Source organism: Mastigoproctus giganteus, chromosome 9, assembly GCF_048544385.1.
Source record: "Mastigoproctus giganteus isolate SK-2022 chromosome 9, ASM4854438v1, whole genome shotgun sequence".
NCBI classification, from domain to species: Eukaryota; Metazoa; Arthropoda; class Arachnida; order Uropygi; family Thelyphonidae; genus Mastigoproctus; species Mastigoproctus giganteus.
Window position 1 is genome coordinate 49,684,761 of NC_143583.1, and position 13,099 is coordinate 49,697,859.

Genomic DNA, 13,099 nt, shown 5'->3' on the forward strand with positions numbered 1-13,099 from the left:
ATACATACATAGATAAAATTTTAGACTAGTTTTTCTTATATATTTCATACTTTGGAACGGAACCCCTTTATTACTATGGGAGCCATAACTTCGCGTTTTCAGTATTCGCGGCATTTCTCAGGAACGTACTGTATGGTTTACTGGAATGTGAGGTTTACTGTATATCGAAGCTACGTAGAATTGCCCCAGTGGTGAAATTACATGTGTGCACACAGCCCAGCTAGTACACAGATAAGTGATTTTGGTGACAGTCAGTTCAGGATTGCGAACGATGATTGTGGCCCAGAGTGGGTCACCATCAACCTGGACCACTTTAAATCTCAAGGGGCAGCCTTTTATCTCCTTGTTATGAGTGTATGGCTCCTGAAGGAGCAGAACATCTAGGTTCTCTTCTTCTGCCTTTTTGACCAGTTGCACAGCAACAGCCTTGGACCTCTGATCGTTATGTTGTGCTATTTTCACGGCATGGATATTTAGGTTTGGTCTGTTATAACTAGTGTACTACGTGGATATACTGTACAAATTTTGGTAACTATGTAGACATTCTCAATTGCTCGGGTAATCGAAAAAACCCAATTCTTGGAATAGACAAAAATGAAATTGGGCAACTTAGCTTTTATGACCACATATGTATGATTAGGGGCTGGTTTATGACCTAACCTTGTCCTTTTGGAGATGGAAGCTATACAATAGTGCATTGATGTTCCTACTTGTAATTTCTATGGTCGCATTAGCCTATTTACAGATTGTCTTGTATTCACTGAACCATAAATTTATTTCGGGACTTCTAAGAATTTGGAAACAATAATTGTGTATATGCAGATCACTTTACTGTGTCTATCAACAAAAGGAAGGGTCTCTCAGTTCGCAAAAAAGTCGATTATTTGTGAGTTAGAACGTGATGCAAAAAAAAGTGTGTAAAAAGTTTTCTTTGTCCTCTTCAACAGTATCGACATTGCAGAAGAATAGACATGTTTAGATGTCGGCACTGGAAAAGAACATAACCGAAAAAATAAATTTTATTTTATAAAATGTGAGGTTAAAAACATCGATGAAGCATTGCTTCAATGGTACAATGGCTGGTCCGATCTTGAAGGCTCAAGCAGAAAAATTTGCTAAACAATTTGGACATGGCGATTTTGTATGTAACAACGGTTGGCTGGATCAATTTAAAACATAACATTGTTTATGCAAAAATTAGTGGAGAATCTCGATCTGCAGATCCAGTAATGGCAAATGAATTGATTGACCATGTTTGGGAAATAAGGAAAGATTTCAGTGATGAAGACATCTGCAACACCAATGAAACAGAAAATTGTTTTTAATTATGGAGAAATAAATTGTGTTTAGTATTAAGTGTATTGTAGTTTATACAAGCGTATTAATAAAAATAATATGTAGGTGTATACTAATATATTTTTTTTTTTCTTTCTAACATTTCTTTTGTTTTTTGAATCTATCTTTTTATCAAGTTATTAAGAATTAAATAAAATAGGAGGTAGATTTAACTCATTACTGATATAGTGAGTAATAGTTATAGCAAGGAAATTTTGTTGGTCCATTGATGCTCGTTATAACCAAATACAACTATCATTAGTTTACAGTTTTTTTTTTTTTTTTTTTTGTTTTTTTTTGGTAGACGCCCACATGGTTTTTCATTCTGATTTTTCAGCCATTATGCATTATACTGCGTATCCAAACAAACCTCTGTTATTGAATTACCCCAGGGACTCACATCTGGTGAATATGGGCTTGGCACACCCAGGGTCCTCAGCTGAATATCATCATTCTTCTCTTTCTTGGTGATTCCTTTCTACTTCTGACTCTTTTTTTGCTCTCTCTCTCTCTCTCTCTCTCTCTCTCTCTCTCTCTCTCAGGGTAACTTGGAAATTTTGTTTTGGCTGGTGCAGCATAAGCCTCAGGCTTCCTTGTACCATATGGCTAATAATAATAATAATAAATATGAGAAATATTTGTGGGTTTTATCATATTACATTGCATGTTGGATTTATTGCTATGATGCAATTGGTGAACAACCAAAATAGCAACAATAAGAGAAAGAATGGCATATTTAATTGCAGTTGAACATGCTGTTCTGTTTAATGATTCTTTTAGAAAGGTGCAGATTCAGATTCAATGCACGCATGAGGTATGAGAAATTTATATGTAAATTTGTCCCAGCATTTATATGTAAATTGCAGCCATTATCGACCCACTGCAGGATGGAAGCCTCCTCACCAATTCATGCTGAGGGAAATGGACCATAATCTGCCACGCTGGTCCAGTGCGGGCTGGCAGATCAATTGTATTCAGCAGTCAGGGGCTTGAAGCCCGGTCTACTCAAAAAAAAAAAAAGAGCGTGTGTTACTACACTCCCGCTCATGACTACTCGGCTACGGAGGCCTAGCATTTATATATGGATGACTAAATTTAAGAAAACAAGAATTCTATTGCATGCTAAAGGTAATAAACTAAACAACTCAGCATCACTTGAAGTTGGAAAGGTAGTTTGTGCAGCATTCCAGGCACATCATTTTGTGAATGTAAACTACAAAAATCAACTGTGTGCAGCGTTGTCTACAGAAGTTTTATTTATTTGCCTAAAATTGCATTTGATTCAAGAGATATTCTTGAATCAAATCCAACTCATGAACAAGCTGCTACCAAAATTCAGCTTATCAAAAATGATAGTGAATACCTGAAAACGTGTGCTCTGATTAAAGCCTTGTCTTTATCCTTTAGGAAAGATTTGGTGCATCAGTTTTCCCTGTGAACTGATGTACTCTCTCTGCTTCTGCCTCAGATAGCTAACTTAGTTCCATTCAAAGAGGATTTTAAAAATACTGCCAGTCTGATTGAATTTGTAATACTAATACTAACACCAAAATAATAATAATTATTATTACTTAAAAAATGGTACTAATAAAATAAATTCCCTATTTCACTCCATTCTTACATAGGTATCTATCTATCTAGCTGTCTTTGAATCTTGAATTTCCCCCAAGTAGTCAGTTTCAACTGTCCATGGAGGCAACTTATTCCAATAATTAACAGCTGGCTAAAAGAAAACTTCCTTCTGTAATTTGAATTTATGACCTCTAATTTTGGAATCATTTATAACAGGTGAAAATTAGTTGTTATAAATGATTTTCATAAATGATTTACCCTCACTCTTTTTAATTTCTCCACTGAACTTTACACCTCAGTTAAGTCTCCTCTAAGTTGCTTAGTTACCAAACTCTGTCACACATAAGAGTTGTGCAAAATCGGCTACATCTGTTATCTGTTAAACAAGTCCACAGCCCAATGTCCTCTTAGTCAGTCACAAAAAAGTCTTAAATTTAATGTTTCACTCAGTAATTGTATTTTAATCAATCATTAATATCTGCAGAAAAAGAAATCAGAGTGAAAACAATGCTGATGTAATGCCAAAATGCCCTTTGGGACATGAGGAAAGCTCTGCTGTAAAGTGTAAAATTAATATAGAGTGCTAGGAGGCTTTTACATATTAGTAAGATCAAATGATGTAAGGAAGCAGACTTTTTCTGCATCAGCTAATGCCTCCGTAGCCAGGTGGGAAGGAGCAGCAGTGCGTAGTGCACGCTTCTTGAATAAACCAGGGTTCGAGCCCGTCACCACCAAATACGGAGGATGCAGAAAGGTCAGGGAATGACCACCCCATATCTCCGGAGCAATATGGCCTTAGTTGCTAATGCTCCTAAAAATCAAATAACATAGCATCAGCTAATAATATAAAATAATCATAAAACAGAATTGAATCTATTCCCATTCCCACATGATAACCATCCAATTGTGCTTTGAATTTAGCTCACTGCCTCTACTACTTTGGGACACAGCTTATTCCAGTGTTTGACAACCTGCTTCCCATAGTTTGATTTCGTGAGATCTGGTTCTCTGTATTCCCTGAGATTTTATATTTATGCCCTTTGATTATTACCTCACCTACTAGGGAGAATAGACCTTTCTCATTCATTTTGCTTAACATCCAGTCATTGCTTTATGCACTTTAATCAGATCCCACCTTAGACATGTAGTTGTCAAACTTTGGAGTTCACACTTTCTAAGGTGTTCTTCTTTGAATCATCTCCAGATGTTCCTGTTCCTCTCTTTTTTTTTTTTTTTTTTTTGTGTGTGTGTGGTTTCCAGCCCTTAATATGATACTCCAAATACAGTCTAACCATCGTCTCTTACAGTAGGATAAGAACATCCTTTCCCTGCTAGCAAAGGTCCTAATAATAATAGACAGGAAACCATGTGCCTTCCTATCTGCCTGTTTGTACTACATGGAAAATTATTTGTCAGGTAAAATCCTAAAGTCATGTATAAGTTTTTTTGAAGCATTATGGCCCAATTTGTTAACCACCGTTCCCACCTTCAAATACTAATTGCACACTAACCATGTGTCAGGCATTCTGCTTATTGTAGCAGCATCCTCTGATGCTTTTACTTCATTGTCAGAAACATGTTGAAGAATGTCAACAAGTGAATTTTCACAAGTTTCTTTGAGAATGTCAACAACAACATTTGAATTAGGTGCATGTGCATTATATCAAACAGTAATACCGTTCGAAGAAGACCATCAAGAGAGGAGGACTTTATTAAATAAAGTATCATTCTTCTTTGAACAGCCCTCTTAAAACCCCCAGGGGCTCACATCTGGTGAGTATGGGCTTGGCACACCCAGGGTCCTGAGCTGGATATCATCATTCTTCTCTTTCTTGATGATTCCTTTCTACTTTTGACTCTCTCTCTCTCTCTCTCTCTCTCTCTCTCTCTCTCTCTCTCTCTCTCTCAGGGTAACTCGGGAATTTTTTTTTTTTTTTGCTGTTGCAGCATAAGCTTCAGGCTTCCTTGCACCATATAGCTAATAATAATAATAATAAAAAGGATATACAGTCCCATCAAAACACTGCCACTTTTAATGCCCTTTTCTTTTGGTACCAGGGTCAATCTATGAAGTGGCATGTATTTTTTTACAGCTGTATATCACTTTTTTTAAGGTCGCAAGAAGAAATAAACACAGATATAACCTTTCTTCCTTTTGATTTTGGTGCCTCCGTAGCCAGGTGGGAAGAAGTAGCAGTGTGTAGCGCACGCTTCTTGATTAGACTGGGGTTCGAGCCCGTCACCACCAAATACGGAGGATGCGGAAAGGACAGGGAATGACCACCCGTATCCCGGAGCAATATGGCCTTAGTTGCTAATGCTCCTAGAAACCAAATAACAATAACAAACCTTTTGATTTTTGTTTTAAGGAAAAGGATGATAAAGAATAAAATATAGGAATCATTTATTGTGTAGGTTTTTTTTACTTCTAAATTGTTCTTAGAAATTGTTCCAGTACCGAGGTGACATTTGTTTAATTCCAATTACTGTATACTTAATTCAGTTATATATAATTCAAATCTTTGAAGATAGATAGGTTGCTCTTTACAATATCCCAATGTCTAGTTATTCATTGTTGCATTCACTTACTCTCCCCAGCTTCTTTTTAAATTCAGTATTTTTGCTAGTACAGTAAACAATGTCTTTTAGCATTAGCATTAGTAGAGGTATATGATGCAAGAAAGCAAGCTTATTCACCATCAGCCAAAAAAAAAAAAAAAAAAAAAAAAACACCACTCCCATTTCACCCCTCCGTTCGCTCGAAATACCTGTCCAGTTGAGCCTTAAATTTGTTTAGGCTAACTTCAACAACAAGTGATGGAAGTCGGTTCCACCAACCAACCACCTGCTGGCCAGAGGCAAATTTCCGCACATCTATCCGACATCCGTCCTTCCTCAATTTGAATTTATGCCGTCTGAGCTGATTATTCTGAGCAAGATGAAGAATCCCATTGGCATTGAGCATGCTCAAACCGTTCAAAGCCTTATACACCTCTATCAGATCACCTCGCCGGTGCCTAGTCTCCAGACACTGTAATTTGCAAAACTTAAGCCTTTCTTCGTAAGAGCAACCCTTTGTTCCATTCACTAATCTTGTTGCCCTTCTCTGTACCCGTTCCAGCAGCTCTACATTCTTCTTGAAATGAGGCCTCCAGACCTGTATAAAGTACTCAAGATGTGGCCTAACCATTGCCTTATACAAGGGAATAATCACCTCCTTATCCCTGCTAGAAAAATTCCTGTATATCATTGACAAGACACCATGAGCTACTCTTGCAGCTCGTCTGCACTGCTCAGAGAACTTCATATCTGCCTGCACAATTACCCCCAGGTCCTTTTCATTCTCCACCACTGTCAGTGTAGTACCGCAGAGTTGATACATTGCTCTGGGGTTACTGTTTCCCATATGTAGTACTTTACATTTGTCAATGTTAAACTTCATTTGCCACCTCTCAGCCCATCTGTTCAACCTTTCCAGAGCAGCAAAATGGCGGGAAATCACGAACGGTACTTCTACGGACTCTTAAGTATTGATTAGCTTCCAAATCTCGCTATCTCAATTTAGAATAAACTAAGGATCCTGACTAGGTCTATAATCTACTTATAAAAGATAATTTAATATAACAATTGGTTAATAAATCGACTAAATTTGGTTAAAAAAAAAGACCTCTCGTTCAATTTGTAACACATGGATTTGATACCATTACCGATACTAAGTAATACCTACAAAATCTCTGTCTAAGTTAAACTTTAAACTAAGTATCGTAACTAGGAATATAAAGCTACTCTAGAAATAAGTTAATATGACAATTTAAGCTAATAAATCAGGAAAAACTTCTCTGTTCCAAGAGCGTCAAAGAGCTTCGTCCGCACAGGCTACGCTCGTACCCACTTTTGTGTGTGCATGTTCATGTAGCAACAGTAAATTTCATTAATGACCACATTATTATGTTAATATTACATTTTTCATGTTTATACAATAATACCCAGGATATGTTTAGTTTAAATTTTAAAAATTAAAAGTTTCTTTTTAAGCAAAAAAGTTAAAATGTATACAGGCTTTCAACTTATATATAAACTATTGGTTCATAAATACTTAAAAAAAGAGAAAAAAAAAGCCTATGAATAAATTTTATCTTGCAAAATATTGATGAATAATTACTCCTCCAAAAAACAGGCTTCCTGTTTATAGTGCTCTTTGGGCCATTTCCTTGGAAAATGTTATAATGGGAATTTACTGTATAAATATGCCTTCTAGTAGTGATCATCCTAACCCCCCCCCCCCCCCCAAGAATTTGGGGCATGTTGGTGTTTCTTAGCTGCCTGCTTGTTTTTTTACAAAATTCCAGGACTTTTTTTATATATATATATAATTCAGATTAATGAAATATAAAAATATAATTCATTATTATATCTTGTATCTTACAAGAATTACAAACACTGGGCTCACAGAGCTCATATTATATGCCAACAGCAACCAGTTGCTATATCATCCTGAATATATCAAATATAGTTTGATTGTAACTGCACTTCAAATCTCACTTTAGTAATAGGTTATGTTGTTATTTTCTTCTCCCCTCTTGTTTTAATTACTAAAGACTTGTAAGAAATATTGAAGATAAAGTATTTTATGATGAACCAAAAAAAAAATAAAGGAGCAAGAATATTTTCATAGTCTTGCTCCTTTTCACCTATCATTAATTTGTACTAAAGACCTTTTTTTTTTATATTAGTGCTCAGTGCATTTTCTTAAAATGACACAGTAGCCTACTATGGTGGAAGGCCACTAATTTATAGTAATGACAAGTAATTATTACTGTATTATTAATATTAATATATTAATTACCAGTAATTAGGAAAGCTTATAATTACATTATAAGCTTTCCTAATTACTGGTAATTAATATATTGATTATTGTAAAATACAGTAATAAAACTGCAGTCCATGGGAGTATTGTTGCTCTAATTCTTTTTAATGTAATACTTTATGAAATTAATGTAACTAGGAAAATAAACTAGTTGAGGTCTGCTTGAATTTTAAAACTGGTAATGTTGAAGTTGTGTGTTAAATAAAAGTGATTGCTTAATATCACCATAATGTAATATGAAATCATATTTACATGGGTTGAGTGCTAAAAATGCTTTAATTAACTAGTTGCTCTTTTGGTATTTGAGAGGGTAGGATAGGCAGTTCTGTAAAATATAATCCCTACTCTAAGTGACTTGGCAACCAGTAATTATATTTAGATATATCTGACTCTATTAAACTCTCCACAACCTCAGGGTAACATGCAACTTGGATATATATCAGTGGGTTAAGATCTACTCTTCAAACCTGTTATAGTAAGTGTTGCCTGTATGTGGTTGTATTAAAGAATTTTAAGAATGAAAAAAAGGGTGTTTTGCATCTGTAATTGATAATGCAGTCCCATGAAGAATATATTGAAATGTTATCAGAAGATTAAATAAAAATTTTATTACGGAACTTTGAGCTCTGTTCAAGCTGTCAGTCTACTGAAGATAACTTTTTCCTTTCCACTGGATATTTTTTAAATAGGCCTATCAAGAGAAAGAAAAGGCAGTTCAAGAAGCACTTGCAACTCTTAAGGCAAATTTTTATTGTGACTTGTGTGACAAGCAATACTACAAGCACCAAGAATTTGATAACCATATTAATTCTTATGATCATGCACATAAACAGGTTAGTACAACAGATGTATTTATTCTTGTCTTTTTTTTTTTTTTTTTGTTTGTAGATTCATAATTTTTAATTATGAAATTAACAAATTTTCATTAGCCTTTTAAAATAAAGGCATGTTAATCAACCTTAAATTCTGTTGTTGCTGTGATTTAACAACACAGCTTGCATAATTTTCAGTGTTGAATCCATCAGTCATCAGTATTCATATAAGGGGGATTCTAGTTGTACTTCTCAAAAAAAAACAGCATAATTTTTGCAATTTAATTTTACCATCTCTGTCATTAGAGAACATGACTGTGAAATAATGATGTTATGACCTTTATGAGAATAGATGCAATTGAAAAATAACCATCAAGGCATGAAAGCATTTTGATGAAATGCAATATTTTTTAAATTCTCTTTAAAAGAAAATGTCATCCTCTGTGTCAGTTTCTTGTGTCCATTGGTGATAACAAACATATCATGACCATGATATGCCCAGAAGAAGTGAAAGCTAAAACATTACACAAAAAAAATGGTAAAGGTAAATCTGATCCTTTCCTTCCTAAATAAACAATGAAATTTTCATTAAGTTTTACAGCCAAATATATTTCTCCCCATAAAATTGTTTTTAAAAAACAGTAATTCTTTAATATCAAAGAAAATACACCAATAAAAATCAGTACCTGTACTTTAAATAGGCTAGACAAAAAGTTTGCAATAAACAGCATATTCCAAAACAAACTAAAATACAAGGTAACCCTTGAGTTTCATGATTAATGTGTTGATGGAAATTGCCACACAAGGTGAAAAAATGCATATATATATTGTGATAAGGTTTAGTTGTGTTTTGGAACAAATATATTATTATTATTAAATGTACCCCTTCGTGTTAATGTTTTATAAGCATTTTAGTTAATGCTTATATCATGCAATATGATTGATGTCTTTTGGGGTTATGATGGATATCCTGGCGAGATCCAATTTTCCTTACATTTCGAGGGTACAGTTCTAAAACGGTGTTTGCAGGCCGGCAACTAGATAGTACACCAGGCCAAACCTGTTGGTGACTCTCTAGTAATAGTATTTGCCATATAGTGCAAGAAAGCCACGGGCTTTTTCTGCACTGGAGAAAAAAAAAAAAAAAAAAAAAAAGTAGATAACACAAATTATATGCTTCCCTCCTCCCATAGGCAAGTATCCAGTTGATCCTTGAATTTACTCAAATGTCAGCCTCAACTACCTGCGAGGACAACTTGTTCCAGCTAACAACAACTTGCTGGCTAAAAGAAAACTTCCCACCATCTAATCTAAAGCTCCAAGCCCTGTAATTTGTTATGGCCCCTAGTTCTGGAAAGGTCATAAATTACAAAGCTTCCGAATCATCTAATATATAATCTCGCTGCCTGTACTCTCCCAGATAGTGACTGGAGGGAGTTTGAGTAGTGTGTATGCAGGGAGCATTGTCAAGGATCTGGATACATTCTTGCAATGTTTGTAGAAGAATGAGAGGAATTTACCTCAATATTATACATAGAATACTTCCGTTTGAAAGTGTTCTACGTATAATATTGAGATAAATTGCTCTTATTTTTCTACAAATATTGAAATAAACTTAGAAAGTATTGAGCATCATAGCTCTGGTTTATACTATCAAATTCTTGCCATGTGTATGGCATATTCAAGAATTTCATTACTTGAACAGCATGCCCCCCCCCCCCTTACGGAATACGTGATGAATTGTCAAACTAATAGAACAAACTTATCTGCAGAAAGATCTATACTTCCCAAACACTTCCTTGTTTATTTCACAAATATACCTGGTCTCAGTTCCAATCTCAGTGATGTCCATTTCTACTTAGTCTGCCAAACCCCATATACTCTTTCTGATAGAATCCCAATTATCAGTTGATTCAATTGCTGCCCATGTCAGTTGTCCAAATTATTTGCTATATGATTCCCTTTATTTTATTTTTTTTTTTTTTTATGTAGACCCCAAACACAAGAGGTATTAGAACCTTATAGTACTTAGTACCATGCTTGGTAGTTGAAGGAAGTGCTTCGAGGTTGAGAAGACGAAAGAAGATATTTGTTGACATTGGACTTGAACTTCTGTAGACTGTAATTTTCAGGAAATAGGTATGAAGGAAGGTTGTTCCAGAAAACGGCAGTTGAATGAATAAACGAGGAAGATGAAAAGTTAGTTCTGTGAGTTTCAAGTTGGACAGTAAATGGATGTTGGCTGGTGGCAGCACGTGTTCGGACTGTTTTGAAAGAGAGAGCAGGAATTATAGAAGCCAATTCAGAAGAACAGTACCCATGGAAATATCTGTAGAAGAGGCATGCAGCAAAAACAGTACGTCTATGAGAAAGCGAGTGGAGAGACTCTGTTAGAGATGAATCATTAATTAACCTAACTGCCCTCTTCTGAATGGAATCAAGAAGCCTGAGAGAGGTTTTGGGGGCACCACTCCAGGTGTGGGAACAATATTCCATGGTAGGGCAGATTTGCAATTTGTACAGAGTGAGCAGCTGTTTGGAAGAAAAGTAATGCTGGGAGCGAAAGAGAAAATAAAGTTTTTTAGATGCCGAGGAAGCAATATTTGTAATGTGCTTGTTCCAAGAGAGATTAGAAGTCAGGGTAATCCCCAAAAGATATATATCATATTACCTTTAAATCGGAGTGTCACCAAAGATAAGCATAGGAATCCTTTTTGTGAGATATAAGACAAGGCTGAATTTTAGAAGGATTGAAATCAACTAAGTTGTCTTTGCACCACTGGAGAATTGCCTGAAGATTGGCATTTAAGGAATTGATAGCAGATTTTCGAGAAGTTGAAGCTGATTGAGCAGGGCGAGGTTTCCCAAAATGGAAAGTGGAATGCAATTTGCTAGCATCGGCAAAACTATGGATAGGATTACCAGTCAATGGAAGAAGGTCATTAATATACAAGAGGAAAAGAGTGGGAGAAAGAACTGAACCTTCCCCGCTGGGTGGGGGCACCGGAATTAATGGAGAAGTTAGAAGACAGAGAGCCATCTACCATCACCCTCAGTGAGGATTATCAGAGAGAAAACTGGATAACCAATTGCAAAAAACAGTTGGCAAACCATAAGATGGAAGCTTGTTTAGAAGACCTTTATGCCAAACATGATCAAAAGCCCTGAGATGTCAAGAGCAACTACTTGTGTTTCACCGAACTTTTCCATTGAATTAGTCCATAAATGGGTAACATAATCCAGAATATCACCAGTGGATCAACACTGACGGAATCCATACTGGCGATTGTTGATCAGGCGGAAGGTTTCTAGGTAGTTTAAGAGTTGGCGGTTAATTGATTTCTCCATTACTTTAGAAAGAGGAGAAGTAATTGCAATGGAATGATAATTGGATGGGAGGGATTTGTCACCCTTTTTTAGGAACTGGCTGGATATGAGCAAATTTCCAATTTGCTCATATCCAGCCAAGGAAAAACACCTTTGGAATAAGAAAGTGAAAAAAGGCGGCAAAGAACAGGAGTAATTTCAGGAGCACAGATTTTGAGAACAAGTGGAGAAATATCATCGTGACCCGGAGCTTTAGCATTAGTAGAGGCATATGATGCAAGAAAGCAAGCTTATGCAGCATCAGCCAAAAAAAAAACCCTTCCACTTCACCCCTCTGTTTGTTCAAATTACCTGTCCAGCTGAGCCTTAAATTTATTTAGGCTATCAACTTCCACAACAAGGGATGGAAGTCTGTTCCACCAACCAACTACTCGCTGGCTAAAGGCAAATTTCCGCACATCTATCCTACATCTGTCTTTCCTCAATTTGAATTTATGCCCTCTCAAGGTGATTATTCTGAGCAAGAGGCAGTATCCCATCAGCATTGAGCATGCTCAAACCATTCAAGGCTTTATACACCTCTATCAGATCACCTCGCCAGTGCCTAGTCTCGAGACACTGTAATTTGCAAAACTTAAACCTGTCTTCATAAGAGCAACCCTTCGTTCCGTTTACTAACCTGTTGCCCTTCTCTGTACTCGTTCCAGCAGCTCTACATCCTTCTTGAAATGAGGCCTCCAGATCTGTAAATGCAATGGGATGATAAGCACCAAGATTTCTTAGTTCTTTCTTAGATCTTTCTTAGCATCTAGATTCGTCAAAATCCTTTTGACGGAAGACCACAGGAGGCATTGAATGGAGCGTGTTGGGAATGGTGGGAGGTGTTTTGCCAAGATCATTAATACATACGTTGGAAGGAAAATGTGATGCTAGTAGGTCAGCTTTATCCTTGGCTGAAGTAACAACAGAACCATCTGGTTTGGACAGATGGTGGGAGCAGAGATGGGCAAAAGTTGTGGCCAATAGCTTTGGCAAGCAACCAGAATGCTCGGCTACCATTAGGGCAAGAAGCAAGTTTTCTAATCTTAGCCTGTTCAAACTGATTAATAACTGCTATGTAATTGATGCGAGCTTAGGTGTAGGCTGAAAATGAAACTGAAGAATTAGAAACAAGCCAATTACGATA

General features: G+C 36.1%; 1 protein-coding gene across 5 annotated transcripts in view; it reads left to right on the top strand.

The window, feature by feature from the left end:
- Positions 1–13,099, top strand: part of LOC150080207 (uncharacterized) — a 441,155-nt gene that overhangs the window by 380,281 nt on the left and 47,775 nt on the right. For 4 of the 5 annotated variants that reach the window (XM_090382091.1, XM_090382095.1, XM_090382094.1 and 1 more), the window contains one exon: positions 8,464–8,607. The exons of the other annotated variant lie outside the window; for it this stretch is intronic. In XM_090382091.1, coding sequence (XP_090238217.1) covers positions 8,464–8,607 — 144 coding nt within the window. The remainder of the gene's footprint in view (positions 1–8,463; positions 8,608–13,099) is intronic. 5 annotated transcript variants of the gene reach the window in all.